The sequence below is a fragment of the Periplaneta americana genome, chromosome 2 (assembly GCF_040183065.1).
Source record: "Periplaneta americana isolate PAMFEO1 chromosome 2, P.americana_PAMFEO1_priV1, whole genome shotgun sequence".
Lineage (NCBI taxonomy): Eukaryota > Metazoa > Arthropoda > Insecta > Blattodea > Blattidae > Periplaneta > Periplaneta americana.
The window spans coordinates 168,364,363-168,383,719 of record NC_091118.1 but is presented as its reverse complement, the minus strand read 5'-3'; the positions used below and the strand labels follow the sequence as shown (position 1 = coordinate 168,383,719).

Sequence of the window (19,357 nt, the reverse complement as noted above, 5' to 3'; positions counted from 1 at the left end):
ATTAAATCTATTTTGCTGACATATTGTAATATGTCATAAAGGCATAGCCTATACATAAATTATAACTTTATATTTTATTGACCATGGCATTACAGTCTAGAAAATTTCTTTTTAAGAGCAAAAAAAAAATCCAGTTGCTCATTATGTGAGGCTGGGTGAACCCCAGTGTTTTTTTTATGTTATGACGAAAAAACGTCATCCAGAAAATTAATCTACTTCCTTTCTACTCAAAGTTACTCTATTCAGTGAACTAACCTTTGTCTCAGATGTCACATAATGAAAAAGTACAAATAATCATTATAAGCTTAATCAAGATAACTTCTATTCTATACAGGATATGAAGAAAGGACTAGGGAAAATGCCACAAAAGATTAACAAACACGATATTAATTCTTGATCCAACATTGTAATGTCACAATATATTTATTGGAACCCAAGTTCCGTTCATGGATAATATTCCAGCACAAACAGCATTATAATATCCAACTGACATGAATAGAAGAACCAAATGGCTTTATCATGTTATGCTGATACTAGTCTGCAACTTAAACAATACTGCTACAAAACCAAACTGCATACCAACTCAAGAATGAAACATATTATAAAATGAAAACTTCCCAGAATCCAAGAACTCAGCTTAAATTGCAAGACTTAAGCTATTCTGGAAGGAAGAAAATCTTACTTTAATTCTATGAAGCAAGATCTTACTCACTGAGTAAATGTGGTTGCTAGTCTTTTTATATTTAAGTGCTAGCTTTCATTACGTGTACAGAAATGCAAATAGTGTGGCAAAATAGACCTGTATATTAGATTTATCTTTCTATAAAATGGGTCACTTTCAGAATTACAAGTGTTATGTAATACATCTATGAATAAGGAAGTTACTTATAACTTTTTACGTTACAAGTGCGATCTTGACAATTTGAAAGATTCATAAAAAAGACTAAAGCAGAAATTATACTAGAAAAGACTTAAGATTATATAAAAGCTTTAGATTAGAATAACAATGAAATTGTGAAAACAGAAATTTTTTTTTGAATATACACTTGAAAATAACTGCATTACCTATACCAAAACTGAAAAGTTGTGGAATGGAGTTTGGTTTTGATATGATTTTCATTACCCTTGCCCATCAAAATAGGACACAAGTTTGCAAAATTGAACATGATCGGCATAACACGTAGACTAGAAGGTAGCGGTTCGTTGATTGCAACCACATGCATTAATTTCATGGATTATAATTCTTCAAAAATAAGTGGCAAGCACATTATGTTTCTCCTACTGCAATCATTTATCATCAGTCTCAAAAAACATACTAATACTAACAAGGATGACAGACTTCACAATACGAATATGCCTCAGATTTTAAAAGAGAGTCACAGAAATGTCAGCTATTTTTCTTATAAAACAATTACCGCAATAATGGAACTAAATAATTTAATATTTCGTTTATCACACAAAAATTCACAAATATCAAATGAATCAGGACTTAATAATCCTTAAAAATGTGAATTATTCAATCACATGGGTCAGCTTATAGAATTGGAACAAAAATATTCAAAATTAAGACCAAATTTTTAAAAATACCATGGTCCCAACTTAATGTGATGAGTGATCACGGATTATTACGGGTGACTATGGATACAAATTTTTAATACGAGTTTTAACTTGCTGCCGTTTGTTATTAGAGGAGAAAAATTCGCTCCGGTGCCAGGAATCGAACCCGGTTCTTAGTTCTAAGTACCAAGTTCAATTCACAGCACTGGATCGAATCCCTCTCCTCTAGTGTTTTTTCCTTTGTGCCCTCTAATAACAATTGTCACCATAACAGATAAATTCTATAGGACCAAAAATTAATCTTTACGTAGTTACTGCTGTTTGCCAATATTGAAAGTCTTGGCTGGGCTCTTCTTTAATGGTCCGAAGCAAGCATAATAAGAGATGTAAATGATACTACAATAAAATAACACTTTGAAAACTTCAACTACCGAAGTATACAATCTAATATGCCATTAATATACATCCACTGTGCAAACGTGAATTACATGATGAAATTAAACTGGTAAGAATCTTGAGGGTAGAATCTTGAGAACATATCTAGAAAATTTAATCAGAAATTTGTGTGAAATGTGTTGCGAATTTTAAAGAAATATGAAAATTATGTGCTGAATATGAAGGCAACAAATGCAGTATTCATTACACTCCTTTTTTGAGATGAATCGTACAAGTTAATGTAATGTCTATATAATTTACCTTCCAATAATTCTAATTACATCAAATAGTGCTTTCGTGAAATGTCTTCAAAGAATATATGTGCAGCAAATACACTGGGACTGTCATCATTTCGTACACCTACAATTAATATAATAGAATATTAAGTAGACACAATAAAGTAATTGTTTGTCTTCCAATATCGTCAGACTTATGGTTTTTAGAATATTACGCTTCTCATATCTCAATAAAAAGCTATTAGATATATCCAAACTCATGTTAAACTTTCACATGTTGACGGATGGTTATATTCAGTGTTGTTGGCTTTCTTAGAGACTGTATATATAATTGAATAAAAAATTCTTATTTTGTTACGTTTGGCAAGGCAATCATGTTTACTTATAATCTGAATGTTGCTGCGGCTTCTTTTCTTGGTTATACAGTACGATCAGTTATGCTTTCCGCCACAACGTGGGGTTTTTCCTATGGATGAACTCCCACTTGTTTGCCACGCACTAGAGGGAGTAGCAAGCCTGACCTTGCTGACTGTCGCAGCGCAGCTGTTCCCAAGTGTGTTGCATTGTTCGTTTCTTAATTCGAGAGTATACATAAAGTGTATTATGCATTGTGAGTTGACAACGGTACAGCGCGTCTTTATTTACGAAGTGAAGTTCGAAGACGGTTTCAATAAAGATTCCCGTGTGTAGACGCTCCAGATCGTAAAACAGTCCATAATCTTTATCATACTAAATTTAAGGAAACTGGAAGTGTCCAGCCTAAGAAACCTTTTGCCAAGATAAACTAACTTAAAAAATGCCATGTACAAGACACACCATACAAGAACTCAAACATAATATTCGTCAGGAAATTGTCTGGATTTCTCAAAATCAACTACAGCGAGTGATGAATAATTTCCTAAAGAGATGCCAAAAATGTGTGGAGAATGAAGGCGGGCAGTTTCAACACCTCAGCTGATAATTTGGTAAGTAATGAGCCCCTTAAATTTGTTTGTGTATTGTTATATGGTAAGGTTTGTTTTACCCTCCTGCTAATCACCGAGACCCAGCTAACTGGCAACGAGTGGCGTGCTTGCCAGAGGCACAATACTCTGGCAGAAAGCAAAACTGACAGCACTGTATAAGACTTCCATAATTTTTCACTGTGAACCATTCAGATTTATATAATTGTAGTTATTTACATTTTATATCTGATACAGTATGGTTCTTATGAGATCTTTGGTAAATGTTGGTAGTCATTTCAAAATTTTCACGAAAGTTGGCGTCTACTGGTATTTTGTGTCTTCCAAATACCAATAAATATCACTCAGTGGCAGAGCGTGATTTTTTAAACAATATTAGTTGGAAAGGGACAATGTTTTCTCAGAAAACAAAGCTACAGAAAATCAGCCATGACTTGAAGTTGAAGTTTATTATGATGGAGGTGACAAACTACAAGATAATGAAAGGAGTTTGAGAAGTAGTAAAAAGATAAGAATTTATAAGTTGCGTTTCAGTTATATGGACAATTTTTTCCTGCAAAGATGTCAATACAGTATCATGGAATGTGAATCTCTTCTTTAAGTTAATATTCTCTTTCATAACATGATAAGTGATAAATGAGTCTCCATTGAGTTTGAGTGGTGCGTAAATAAAATATGAGGCTTTTTCAAAGCTGAGATAGTCTGTTCAACAGAAGCACTGCTTGTAGGAATGGTTAACGAAGGCAAATACCGTAATTTAATAATTTTATCACTTCCAGTACTGCTGACTCAGATTTGTAGTTGTTGTACAAATCGAAAATACTAAATTTAATATATTCTGATGAAGTATAAATAAATGAAAGCTCTGTTTACACAAGAACGGGATTAAAATATTTGCCATATAACTACAGTAAGGATTCATTGGCATCTGTTGGAAACTGCTGAGAATACGATTTAAAAGTTAAATTATTATAGAACTTAAAGAAGTTCTGGTTTATGATTTTTGGAGAACTTAGTCAAATGTACTTTCATGGAATCCACTATTCCATTGTATAAAGATTTCGCGTCAGTATTACCATTATCTTATTATTTCGTTCCCTCTTTAATGCCACTTGCATGTTTATTTCCTTTTCACATTCTGACTGAACAGTTTCAAGCTGACCCCACTTTTCTAAAGGGTGTTCCAACAAGAACGCCGAATTTAATAATGTGAATAAATTCAACAAAAACAGATAGCGCCATCAACCCAACATTAACAGGATTGTTGATTTGGTGGCACTGTTATCCATTCAGTTATCTGCTGCATTTATTCACTTTGTTAAATCTGGCATTCTTGATGGGACAACCTTTATTAAAAAATAAAGTCTGCGATCTTTTTGGAATAATAACTAATATTATTAATTTTGGTTTTCAAAATATCGAAATTTGTTTTTTGTTTCTGGAAGTACTACTGGCAAAACTTTTAATAGAACTTTAAATCAAAATCTTGAAGAGTGACATGATATCCTCGGGTTGACATACGCAATTCACCATCGAATTTCTCATTGATATACATTGAAGATTAGACATGAAAGTTTCTAATTTATATAGTTTAATATAATTAAAACACTATATTTTCACTGTAGAAATAAAGAAAACTTTTATAAATTAGATATATATATATATACTTAAAGATTTTTATAATCGATTAACATCGTCAGTGAGCTCTTAGTTCTGAGACAACTTAAACCAATCTTTCCGTGTGGAGTAATCTGCTGGCGAACACTGTTTGTACACGTCTGGTTACAAGCTGTGAAACATAGTCTTTTATTCTCAAGATTTTGGGAGGTGGGGAGCTGAAAAGAATTGTCTCTAATTTCTGCAGACCATTATGCTCTCCGGCCATAACTGTTGAAGATATTACCGGACAAACAGGCAGTGGAGAGGTCTGCACTGACGTCAGTAAATCTGATAAATAGTTTTTGTGTGCTACCATCAGGTATCACATAACAAAGAACTGATAAAACAGTTTAGATTTGGTAGACAGACCTATGGCTTCATCTCCTATTATAAGAGACAAAGTAAGTTGTTTCACCTCCTCACTGATCTGATTTATCATTAAGTTGAAATAGAATTCACGAGATTGTTTTTAATGTTGGAAGAAGTGTCAATAAATATTGTACAACATTCTAATTGAGTAAGCAGTTTCTTACCATAATTTGTTCTGTGTAAAGCAATTCTGAATTACTTCCTCTGTTTTTTTATTCTGAGCTTACAAGATATTTTCTAAAAGAAGGCTCTTGTACAGTTAGGAAGCATGCGGTGTCTATCAAACAGCTAACATCATCTCAATTAGCTTCGACTTTTCCATTATGCCTTCACAATTTATTTTGAAAGTCAGGTTGAAGATTTTTCAGTTCGTGAATTTCCGAATTTTATTAATGTGATACCGGTAATAGAATTAACACAAGTTACCGATAGGGTTGAAGTTTCTTTTTATACATAGAAATATTAACATTATTGATTCTTTCATAGTCATAAACATCGTTTATGATTGAAAGCAGAAGACAGTCAGTAATAAAATTACGAAGATTTTTTACACCAGCACAACCATGAAACAGTTGTATACAATGTGTGACTAAAACAGCGTACTTTTTTTTTTAATTTGCTGGAAATATTTCTCAGGAAAAGAGTTGGTCGTCCATTTTCGATTCCCTCCTTTGGAAGCAAAATCTCTACTCGAAAACATACTTGTTCAATATAGGCGAGAAATGTTTAAAGAAATTTTCGTGAAGCTATCAATCAGAGGCTTAATTCTTTTATGTGCCATAATATAAACACAGAACCCAAGCTTTACTTCCCTCCCAGAGGGACTCACACTAAGAACTACATCGCTCTTGGAGTTTTGAACTCAAAATCTTTGAATCCAATAGCAAGCATGATAATTGAAAGGCCACCAAAGATCAGTTATCTTTCATAAAGCACAAAAGAAGTCTGTGTACATATGAAACAACCAGTTAAGTTTACTTACAGCTCATTTTCATAGCGGATTAGGCAGACAGTGCAGATGATTACCCATAAGGCAATAGGACAACAGAATCATGTTAACTAACGAAGCACAGCTAACACAGTAGAGCCATGGAGTCATAATTTCATAAAACTCGAGGAACTTCGCAGTTTATATATTGAGGTTTGATAGGAAGAAGATTTTTACTTTTAGTTTTTACAGTATTAGCCTGACTAACACAGTTAACTCTCACTCCGTCACTGATGTCACTGTGAAACTTGAATTTAATTTAAAATTTTCAGGTATGTTTAGTTATATTTCTGGTCGAATGAAGCCTGATAACCTTAGTCATCATCAATTACATTAGGTTACTGTTATCACTCAAGTGATAAGTATTGACTGAACAGTAACCTGATCTAATTGATTCATTGGTAACTTATCTGAAAACAACAATGTCTGTCAAATTACTTAGTCATCATATTCAAAATAACTCAAACAATTTGTAATTCTTAACAAGCAACAGTATTAATAATACCATTATGAGAGTAGAAACAAACATTTACGTGGTAAAAAGGTGAAAACTAATGACAAATTCAAGGTTTTATTCACAGAATCTGTTTGCATATACTGTATTTATCATCTGTCATCTTTGTTAGTTATTCATTCACATTACACTACATTACAATCCTTTGTGGTGTCCATGTTCACATTAAATGTAAGATAAAATTCTTACAGCACAGTTTATAATAGGAAAAATTTACAAAAAAAAAACCTAAAGAAAAAAATCAATAAAAAATCCAAAGGCATCCTTTCACTTGATTTACAATGAAACCTCATCATCACAAAATTCTATAGTACAAAGAGTAAAAAAGATTTTCATAGGCCTTTTATAAACCCATGCACTACAAAGTCATATTCCTTATCTGGTCCTTAACAGAAAACATTCACTATTTGAATCAATTACCAATGGAGTTTTGTAATAATCAGATTTCACTGTAAACAGTTTATAATAAATTAATCAATGGTTACCTAGATACAGAACATAACATGCATTCACTACGAAACATTATTTACATTTGCAAGGTACAAAGTATACCAACTGATTTACAACTCAACTGAGCAACCGACTTTTGCGAGACAAAATGTAAGAGCTCTAATTGGGAGAATAAATCAGCCAGAACACAACGAGAAAACAGCAACGTGTACATGTGAAGAAGATGCATTCTAATTATGTGTGGATGATTTTAAGATTAATACAATGGTCTTATGTTGCATATATACAAAATACGATGAACTATTATTTTCAGACTTCCATCTTTGATTAGACAGTGGCATGGAATACATTTCCAACACTGACCAAAAAATGAGGGACAAAAATGTACTTTTCAAAACTCTCAAAAATTGCACACCACACGAATCCTTCTGCGGCAGTGACACATTACCACGAAACTCATATTTTCTATAGACTGATCAACTTTTGGCATAGGAATGACAACAACAAAATATTCTGCAATCTGCTTCAAACTGTACCAATAAAATTAGTTCGTGGGCAACGTATTTTACTTGAAGCGTCCTACACTGTGTCCCTCTGCACTTTTCAAACTGTTGTTACTCTCATGGACGCAGTGTTAAACTCCTGAACATGTTCATCTAACACTTCGGCCTGATCCTCTGCGTTACCAATTCCACTCAGGTACGATTCACTCCTCTTGGCAACGGAAGTGACGGGTGTTGGAATGTGGGAGCCAACAGTGGTTGTGGGCGGGTTATAATTGAATGGCTGTACAATTGCAGAAGCTGGAGGTTTCGACAGGGTTTTACCTTCACCAGTGCTGACTACTCCTTCTTCAGAGGGGTCAATTCTAATAAAAGAACCAAGCCTAGACAATCTCTTTGGGTTTTCTGAATCTGGGTCTTGATTTTCAGACTTCGTTTCAGTACGTTTTTTCCTGAGTACAACTTCCTGGGTAGTAGGTGCTTCGTCCTTGTTTGTGGGAAGAGTTTCTGACGTATCCAGTACTCTGCTTGTAGGCTGAACCACGACTACTCCCGTTACCTCTGCTACTTGCCTCTGTGCATTTGGAAGCCTTGATGCGGTTTCTGGGTTTGCTACGAATCCAGTGAAATCTCCTGAGCTGCGACTACTTTTCTCTTCAGACTTTGCAGATATTTTAGAAAATCTCATTCTTATTTTGGTCTTGGTTACTTTAGTAACATCTGTCGACACTTTTGTATCGGCCTCCTCACTACTGGCAGACTTCGATGGAAGCCCTTCAAATGTTGAGCTACGGACAAGTCTAGAGGTGGGCATGGCATCAGCAGAGTTTGTATTACCATCATTTTCGTCTGCTGCATCAACTGGTTCAACTTGAGATGGAGTGATCCACACTCTAGTATCTTTTTTTGCTTTTTGTTTATTTTTACTCTCTTCAACCTTCTTCCACAAGCTGGCAATTTTGCTTGTTACCTCCTTTTTAGTAACTGACTTTTTGGTTGGCCCTCCTCCTGAAGTAACTGAATTTAAACTACAGTTACTACTGGACCTCTGAGGATGTGTTGCTGCTGATTTTGGAGTTGTCTTGCCACTGTCGTTGCTTTGTAGACTCTGGTTACTGAGTGATGTCTTCATACCTTCTTGTGCTCCAATGCTACCTCTCTTGAATCCTACTCTAGACAATGGAGGAGATCGAGTGGTACCATTTCTTCCTGGAATTGTTGCAGCCTTCACCAGTGACTTTGGGCTTCCTGAGGCATTAATTTCTTGACTGTGAGCCTTTATAAATCTGCTCTGGGCTGAAGACTTTGTAAGAGGAGTTGGAGCGGAGGTTTCTTTACGAAGTCTGGTTTTGGAAGTGGTAGTGTTTGTAAAGTTGGGTTTAGCAATACCGGTTTTCTTTAACTTCGTCTCTCCCTTTGTATTGGCAGCAGTAACAGATGCTGGAATTGGAATTCTTGTTTTTGTAGGTGACTGTGGTGGTACTGTCTTGGCTGCAACAGAGGAGTTTGCATCTTCCTTTGTGAAGGTTCCTTGTCGTTCGGGTGGCTTGAATCTCGGATCCTTCACCTCATTCTCGCCATTTTCCACAGCTTCTGTTTTCCCAGATGTATGTGTAACAGCACTGTTACTTCTTGCCAGCGTCTTTGCAGGTGGAGATGCATTTGCTGGGCTCTTCTGCTGTGTTCTTGTTGTTCTGCTGGTCTTGGGACTCACGTTACGAGGACTTCTGCTCTCTGCAGACGACGGTGGGGTTCTGGAGACTGATCGCTGTGTGGCACCAGTACTAGAAGCTCTTCCAGTCTGTCTCAAGGCAGAGGCTCTGGTGGGTCTCACACTGTTTGATGTGGTTTTCCCTGGCCCAGACACAACAGGTATGCTACTACGAGCCTTTCCACCTGCGGGCAATCCTGGAGGAGGGGCAGACACTTTCTTTACAGTAGGTGATGAATACAAAGCTTTTCGCCTGCCACGAATAGATTTCGGGCTGTTACTTTGAGGAGGTGTACCATCGTCTGTGCAGTTTGAATCAGCACTGGTATCTCGTTTAAGTCTCGCTTCAGGTTTCACTATTCGCGGACCTCTTGCCTTTGGAACATCGTCCTCATCAGGACTATCATCACTATCGTCCACACTCTCTCTGTCCTCCATTTCAACCTCAACCTCCTCCTTCACTTTCTCTTCAACATTACTTCCTGAAAACACTTCTTCTGTATTTGGCACGACATGCTGTTCACAGACGGAACTTTCTTTTCCAACATGGTCTGAACCTCTCCTCTTTCCCATCCTACAAAAGTTTGAGTTTTGATCTGACTCAGATTCAATAGAAATCAGACTCAATGTTTCACATTCCAATAGCATTTCATCACTGCTAGGCAGTTCAGACGATTCACTGTTCCGCCGTCTCGAATCATTGAGTGTGGTAATGACAATATTGGCATCATGTTCGAGCAGAGATTCTATTTCCTCAGGTGTAACATTGAGCAGTGCCTCCACAAATCCGACATCTGAGCAGTTGAGAGCCAGTGGTTCAGTCCCATGGTTTGTTTGGTTGCACCGTGCTGACTCAAGGCTAGTGTTGATGAATTCACTAGCATTTGTTTCACAGGGCTGTTGAGGTTTGTTTTCCTCGCTTAAAGTTCTCGTTCGAAACCTTTCTTTAGCCTCAGCTCTCTTTTGTTTTAGAGTTTTAACTCTTGAAACCTTTTGTTTTGATGTATCAGTGTTTTGTGGTTCCTGTTGTTCGAGAAGTCCAGACTCGTCACTCTGAACTCCAGTGTTAGTGTTAGTATCAATCTGCCCTGTAGTTACATCCTCAACGGCTGGTGATTTATCAAGGACTCTGGTCTGGAATCTCTGTCTGTCTTCTAGACGTCGTTGTTTTGGCGTTACTTTAGCGGCACTTTTCTCTTTCACTTCTTTGTTATCTTCTTCCTGCATTTGAGGTTCTAAATCTTCATTATTTTCAACAGGACTAGATGTTACACACTGAAGAGCTTGTGACGGTTCTGATGGTTCGCAATGTTCCAGACCACTTCCACTCCTGTTATTTTCCTTGAGGTTCATTTCTCTCTCCTGTTCTGCAGTTATGGTGTAGGTTTTGTAACGTTCTTTAACCAATTGTCGTTTCTGTTTTGGTGTAAGCTGCTTGTGTTTCTTCGGAGTAGATTCTGCCGAGCTAGTAGCGTAATGGTCTGAAGGAATTGGAGTTGCCTTCCTGCTGGTGTCTGAGGGCAAATCTGGCGCACCAACTTCGTCTAATTTCTCCATGGAATGTGCGTAACCTGGTTCTTCTGTATACATTTCTGTGTCACTGCAGATAGTTTCCGTACCAGGCTCCATAGTTGATTCAGGATCAGCCAAGTCTGCAATCTCATTGAAAGCAGATGGAGGGTTGATGTTATCCAAATTGTCACTGGCACTGCTGGTGCGCACGCTTGCAGACATGGCAGCTGCAGGGTACTGTGCCGCATACACCTCAGCCATAATAGCGGCCGCTGGTTTCAAGAGCTCAAACATGGCATCACTGTTTCCTGGTGACTGCTCAGAGTTGGACTGCTCCTTGGTTGATGAGTCTGCTACCTCCGACGTGATGCTAGCGACACTAACCATGCTGTTTTCCATGTCAACAATATCGATCAATTCTTCCATTGCAGACGGTGGTTTTATGTTGTCGAGATGTGAATTACAACTACTGGACACACTGTTATTGTCCTGGAGATTCTCGATACTCCCATTATGGTTGCTGTTTCCCAATGCTCTTCGCACCATCATGCCAGCAGGAAGTGATTTCTTCCTTGAGTGCCTACATTCCAGCCGAGTTCCATTACTACGGGGCTGTTGAGGGGGAAGTGATGACGAATTGCAGCGTTCTCTTGTTTCCCCACTGTCCACATTATCTAACTGACCGGAAAGACTCGTTGTTAGAGACACAAGGCTTCCCATCATCGATGGTGGCTTGATGGCATCCAAGTCAACGGAATTCAGGCTTGTAAGGCTGTGTTCCATTTCTTCAGCTGATGTGTATGGAAGATTCTGTGCTTCTGCCTGTACTGCGACAGCCAATTTACTGGCTTCCACTTCAATAATATGAGAATCTGTTAGAGAACTAACCTGCTGTTCTTCACTAGTCTTACTGATGAGATCTTCCTCTGCTAGATCTGGCAGTGTGCTAGCAGCATCTTCATGATTGTCACTTCTGAAGGAAGCCACTAACGGGGCACTTATGCTCATACTTGGGAAGGACACGTCATTCGGCGATGTATCTTCATTCCAAGTGTCACTTCCAACAAGACTTTGTTTCATCGTGCCAGCTTCTTTATTCTTTTCTTTTTGAGCATGCATGTCTTGGGCTTGCTGAACCAGTTCTTCTGTTAAACGGTCTAATGAGGCTATCATTGCATCCGGATCCTTCTTCTTATCACAATCGTCCATTCTTCCATCACTGCCGAAGTCTGTGGAAGGACTCTCTCCAGACGAAAATGGAGATTTGTTATCATCACTAGTGCTTCCATGGGGACTGTCAGTTTTGTTATTTGGGGAGCAAATTTCTGAAGGACTTCTGTAGTTATCTAATGTGATATTGAGGTTCCTGTGATCTTCATTAAGATTCAAATGTTTGTCACGTGCATCATCTTTCTTCTGAACAAAGAGCAAATTCTTTGCCTCTTGAAGATCTTGTTTTGTGTTATCTTCTGCTGTATCCAAATTGTCAGTGGTGACTGCTTCGTTTAACGAGATGGTGGCAGGTACACGATTGCATTCTGTCTCTATCATCTCTCCATTCTCTAGTGGAGCGTTGCTGCTCTCGAGATGGTCTGGGAGATTTTGCACGCTTTCGATGACTTCGATGTTTTCGTTTACGTCTGCTGCAGTTTCCTTCATGTGTGATGCAGCAGACGGGTCCACCCCGTTTTTTGGAATTTGCCTTACATCATATGAACATGTATTAATGTTATCGTTTAAGTTCAAGGACGCCAAATCACTTTCTAATGACGCTACTGCACCCAGAGATAAATCACTACTACTTTCCCGGTACATCCCACAATGGGTTCTTGCCACTGGCTTCAATTCCAGCTTCTGGAGTGGCACACTCGGTATCACTAGGCCATCGTCTCCCTGTCTTCGATGATCTGTAGCAAGTGGAATTTTACATACCCCTCCTCCTATCTTCTTCTTTGTTGTGACTGGTACAGCAATCCTGGCCTTGCCACTTGGACACTCTGATTTACTCTTGGGCATCCCTGAGCTGATGCACTGCTCAAGTAAAGCTTGTTCTGATGGTGTTGGCTCTGTTGAACCGAACGAGTCAACACTTAGAGAGCTGAGAGATCCATTACGGGATAATACAGTAACTATGTCTTCGGATATGGAGCTTGTCTTATTGTGTAGTCTTGACGATGCTGTAGAGTCTTCATGCCTGTCACTGTGGTCTCCCCAGCTGCCATCAGACGCTATCATAAGCTGTGCTGCAGCTTCAGAACTCACGTTATCCACAGCTTTGTTGAGCGGAGACATACACGTTCGCGCAACAGGCTCTGATGAATAGGAAACTGGAACAGGAATGCCACTGGTCTGGCCTGCGCCCTGGTTGTGATGTGCTGAAGAGCCAGCTGGAGTTGAAGTGTGCACCGTTTTCATTACTACAAAGAACAGAATGGAAGAATTAATTGGAGTAAATTTCATGCAACAAAATATCATCTAAAAATTACACTTTAAAGACCTTTACATGAAACGAGTCAGTTAGGATAGAAGAAATGTCAGAAGGAAGCGAAATAGGGAGAGGAGTACGTCAAGGATGCCCTTTTATCACCTACTCTGCTCAACATCTATTTGGAGAATTTAATGAAGAACTGTTTTCAGAACATGAGAGGGGTGATAGTAGGAGGAAGAATAAAGTACATAAGATTTGCTGATGATAAGGCGTTGTTAGCAGAAGAGATGTTACTAAGGGATATGCTACTGGAGCTAAATGGCAGCTTTGAGCAGTATGGGATGAAGATAAATGCAAATAAAACGAAGACCATGGTCATAGGAAGAAAAATAAAGACGGTAACTTGCGAATTCTAAATGAGGCAGTAGAACAAGTAGACAGCGTCAAATACTTGGGGTGTACTATAAGTAGTAAAATGTGCTACTGCCAGGAAATCAAAAGGAGGATAGCAATGACAAAGGAAGCTTTTAATAGGAAAAGGAGCATCTTCTGCGGACTTCTGGAAAAAGAACTAAGGAAGAGACTAGTGAAGTGCTCTATGTACAGTGTAGCATTGTATCGTGCAGAAACATGGACATTACGACGAAGTAAAGAGAAGTGACTAGAAACATTTGAAATGTGGATATGGAGAAGGATGGAGCGTGTGAAATGAACAGACAGAATAAGAAATGAATCTGTGTTGGAAAGAGTGGGTGAAGAAATAATAATGTTGAAACTGATCAGGAAAAGAAAAAGGAATTGGCTGGGTCACTAGTTGAGAAGAAACTGCCTAATAAAGGATGCAGTGGAAGGAATGGGAGAAGAGTTAGGGGCAGAAGAAGATATCAGATAATAGACGGCATTAAGATATATGGATCATATGCAGAGACTAAAAGGAAGGCAGAAAATAGAAAAGACTGAAGAATGCTGGGTTTGCAGTGCAAGATGTGTCCTTGGGAAGAACACTATGAATGAATGAATGAATGAATGAATGAATGAATGAATGAAGGACCACTACTACATCATAGTACTTTGATGGTTTCTTTCACATGAATGAATGAATGAAGGACCACTACTTCCCATAGTACTATGATGGTTTCTTTCACAGCACAATTAAGCAATGAACCCCCAATATAAATCGTCAGTATTGGTTAAAATAAGTTACATTATTGTAATGCCATTTTTATTGCTATCTTTTACATAAGGATCATTACATTTAATCTGAACATGTCTTACGATGTTTTTCATTCTTTGACAACAGTTAAATATATGCGAAAAATGCTGGGAACAAAACTTTCAAATGAATGCCCAGAAACATACTATGCTGGACAGGAAGATGAAGTAGTATAGCAACTTGGGAGGACTATGTATAAGTGTACAGAAGCTCTGTTTCAGTGTACAGAACTAATTTTTCACTGCATTCAACTTTCAGAAATAAGAACATAATTACCTGCATTAAATTCGTCATCATCCTCTCCGACACTGAGAGAACTGAGAGAAGCAGCATGAGAAATCTCCAATGGTGTATCTTCTGTGTTGAAACGTAATGGAATGTCACAGGAAGCAACTTCGGATGCTGGACGACCTGATGGCAGCCTGCACATTGAAGTTGCATTTCAAGTAAGATTAACATATTAACAATTTCATTTGGTTCATATTCATTCATTCATTCATTCATAGTTTTATGCTCAAAGGCATGTCTTTCACTGCAAACCAAGCATTCTCCAATCTTTCCTATTTTCTGCCTTCCTCTTAGTCTCCGCATATGATCCGTATTACTAGACAAAAATTCAATGAGTAATTTAATACTGTACAATAAATTTCTAGATTAAATTTACTTTTCAAAGATTACAATATGAAGACCAATAATAAAATAAAAATAACAAGTCAAAACTTTTGCAAGCACGTAAGAAAGGACGACAGCCCTAGCATATACAATTTAAATAGAGCTCCAATTGGAGAAATAATAATGATGATAATGATGATGGTGATGATGATGATGATGATGATAATAATAATAATAATAATAATAATAATAATAATAATAATAATAATAAAAAAGAATGTGCTTACGGTTTTGTGAAAGAAATTAATAGGTGATATTGGAATAAAATTATTCTTGGCCGTAAATTTTGAAAAAAATTATATATAATCTAAAATCTCGGAGAAACAATATTTATCTTATCCAAAATATTTTCGAACTCGCGACAAATTGCGAATTTGGGATTTATCGCAAAAATTTAGCGAGTTGGACCAAATTTACAAAAAACTTGCGCGAAATTGAGTGTTTTCAGATTCTTTTTTAAATTTATTTTGAAGTTCTACAGCCTGAGGGGGACGTATTTAATTGATGTTCCTTAATAATAATAATAATAATAATAATAATAATAATAATAATAATAATAATAATAATAATAATAATAATAATAATAATAATAACAACAACAACACTTTATTTTATATATTACAGTTAAGATGTGCCTTCTCTTCCACTCAATCATGACATCAAGATGTCAGCTCTGAATCTACCAATGAAGACAATAGATTATTGAAAAACGTTAGCAAATTGAGTTTTCTGGATCTTTTCTTTTTACAATTTATTTTGAAGTTTCTCAGCATGAGGAGAACGTATTTATCGATGTTCATTAGCACTCTATCAATCATCGAATGAAAACAATAGAGTGAGATATAATGTTAATAAATTACATTTCCCCTTGATTTTAATTTTAATTGTAAGTTGTGTTGATAATATTTTCCGACATGTCCCTCATCTTTGAAGTCACTGATTTTCGCATTTGAAGATAACCAATTTTCACACTTCAAGATACCGGTAAGCTTTCCATACTTTCAAGTCACCAAAATATTCCAATCACTATTACGAGGTATACACTATATACTAGAATACGCATGACATGACAAATTTCATGAAAATAAATTAATAAATAATAGTAGTTATAAATTAGCGTCATGCAAATAACAGAGCATCAGATTAATATGATACATAATTGTAAACAATACCTGTCACACAGATTCTGATGGCACATAAGGACATCTTTCTTTTGATGTTTATTATTTAAAATTAGAACCATATTTTCCAAAATTATTTACACAGAATTTTAAGAGCCACCTGATTCAGCAACTTTCATTCACTTGAGAGTCTATCATAATGTTAAGTTTCACGGTGAAAGATACGATGCTTCCCATGAGCTGAACACTTCTATTATGTTCTAATTTTGACGTGGTCGAGATGTGGCTGATATATTTGCGTGTTGCTTCTTTTCTGGGTCAGGGTTTTATTTTCATTCCAAAGGAGGCCATACTACGTGTCTAGTAAGCCGTAAATCCGAGAAGCTACTCTGACATCTATAAAACAAACTATTTCACTGCAGAACCTCCAGAATAATGTTTCTCTATAATGAATTCCTTCCCAGTGAATCATGAAAGGTAACAAAGAATCTGACTGTTTGGAAAAGAAAAAAAAAAGTTACCCCTACGGAAAAAACTACAATTTTCTTGTTATTAATAAACCAAATATTATCCCATAACAGTCTTTTCTTTCTTTATCATAACATCACATCACTACCCTAAAGTTTCGGTCCTCCTGTTCACCATCACATTTCCCGTCTCTCCACATAATGTCAGAAGGTGCAAGTCAACCTCATTGGCTGAATTATCTTGGTTCACTTGTATATATTATTTTAATGTACCGAAGTACATATGATATTTCCATGCAGATATTCTGTGTCATCATACGATGAAAGAGTAATGGAACGGAGAAAAATTCTCTCCGGCACCGGGATTTGAACCCGGGTTTTCAGCTCTACATGGATAAAGCATCAGCACGTAGAGCTGAAAACCCGGGTTCAAATCCCGGTGCCGGAGAGAATTTTTCTCTGTTCCATTACTCTTTCATTGTTGGGTCACTTGTTCGCAGGTACCAGTAATTAATTATATTTTACTAACCTTTGCAAGAGGGCTGCACATCCATCAGCTGAATTAATGGTAAGGTCACTAAGTGATGAGCGAGAAGAGAAGGTGTTGGGACTTCCTTCAGTAGCATATGTCTCCAACTCATCTTTTGCTGCTAGACATTGTGGCAACATATTTGGTCCATGTAGCATCCTATTTAATTTTGTTTTTGGTGAACTCATGTTCTGTGATGCCCCAGCTTCCTCTTGTGAAGATGACTTGAGCTGCCTGGCTGGATGCTGATCTGGTGCCTTTGGCCGAGGAGAGCACGGTGGTGCTGAAGGCTTCTTGTTCGCGGGGCGAGGAGGTGAGTGAGAATGAGAGTGCGAGGTGCCGTGGTCCAGGCTGCACAGGTGGTGGGTGGGGGGCCTGTAAGATGATGCAGCAGGCCGACGTGGAGGGAGAACAGATACAGTCACTCCAGGAACAACTGTAGGTATCTTCTTCTGCTGCTGGGAAGGATGATCTGGGGCTGAAGCCATAGCAATGCTTCCAGGCTGGGGAAGGATGCGTCTTGAAGTCTGATTACGAGCCTGGAATCACAGATCCATCACACTGTTATTTACACTTTCATATTATTTGCAATTGCAGAACTTATTCCGTGATTTCATAAGCTCATCTGATATAATCTTGTTTTTCCTCTGAGTCTTTCGGTTTCATAGCATTACCATAAGAAGGCAAGCAAAGAGAATTTAATAGAGTGAGACATGAACTGTAACAGATAAGATGCAAAAATTGTTTATGACTTGGGGAAGAAAAATTTTAATGAAAATTTATGAACCTACTACACTAGAGGTGGGGAGTGACAGCATTTTGCCGTCACAGCTCTGAACTGTGACAGCTCCAGAAAAATTGCTGCAATAGATAACAGCGATTTTGTCACAGTGTGATTTTTGTGTTCGGATAATTCTTGGCCATTGCAAATGTTGTAATGCTTTGGCATTCACAGAGTCATTCATTTAAAATGATGGCAGGCAATACATGCAACATTCCAAGGGTGATGTCGTCATCAGTCATAATGTAAAAGTTTCTTGTTGCTGCAAGTCTCAGCTTGCCTGGGTTCTTCAATAATCTTCAATTCGTGATCATTTTACAAAATTAAAGAATATTACAGTTCTTTGCAAGAGGTATTTAAATTGAACAAAGCCGGAATGAATCCGAAAATTACGATCAAAAGGCATAGTACAGCCCATAATGTACTGAACACGAATCTTCGTTTTGAGACCCAAACCATTACTTCTAACTGGTGACCAGTGATGTTTTCAGCGTTTTCTTTCACATATTCCATAACATTCGATTATTGAGATTTTACAGTAATCAGTAATGAGGGTTAAATTGTTAAATTCATCTAAATTAATCGCTTTTAGCAATATGGACTATAAATTAGTACTATATTTAATCAAAACATTTCAATATTCCTCATCATGGGCCAAGATATGTTTATGTTTATCGCTCTTCTGCCAATTGAATTGGTATACTGCTGCCATGTCTTAATATCAACAACAGTGATTAGTACAGGAGTATAGGCCTACTAAAAACAAAATACTTTCTAATTTGCGTTACCACGATGCATTCCAAGAATGTTTACGAAGGTGAGTCATTATAGCTACAGTATCAAATAGTTGCCCTTGTTAACCTCTAGAATGGGACGATAGTTAATTAGATCCCAGATATGAGAAACTGTCGTTCCCCTTCCCCAGTACGAACATTTGTCAGGGTCCTCCTTCTTCGCCAATATTCTAATGAATGTTGAAATTCTGTAACTGAAATACTAAGACACCAAGCTAAGGAAATTTTATTACAATATCAGGCAACCTTGTTTGTTACTGAAATTGAAATATTACTTGGGCAAGACAAATAAAAAGCTCTCAGTTTATAAACATGTTTAATAATTAATCAGTCTTACAAGCAGTAAAAAAAGTAAGATTTATTTTAAAATTAAATATAGGCATACTTTAATGAAAACATTAAAAATATATTTAAGAAAAATGAATATACAGATATTACTAAGTCTTTAGTCTTAAC

At 37.1% G+C, this 19,357-nt stretch overlaps 1 protein-coding gene across 10 annotated transcripts in view; it reads right to left on the bottom strand.

Annotated features, from left to right (window-relative positions):
• Positions 1 to 404: 404 nt before the first annotated feature.
• Positions 405 to 19,357, bottom strand: part of LOC138694789 (adenomatous polyposis coli protein-like) — a 531,541-nt gene continuing 512,588 nt past the window's right edge. For all 10 annotated transcript variants that reach the window (XM_069818859.1, XM_069818853.1, XM_069818852.1 and 7 more), the window contains 3 exons: positions 17,327 to 17,865; positions 14,814 to 14,959; positions 405 to 13,313 (listed from right to left, as the gene is read on the bottom strand). In XM_069818859.1, coding sequence (XP_069674960.1) covers positions 7,774 to 13,313; positions 14,814 to 14,959; positions 17,327 to 17,865 — 6,225 coding nt within the window. In that variant the 3' untranslated portion in view covers positions 405 to 7,773. The remainder of the gene's footprint in view (positions 13,314 to 14,813; positions 14,960 to 17,326; positions 17,866 to 19,357) is intronic.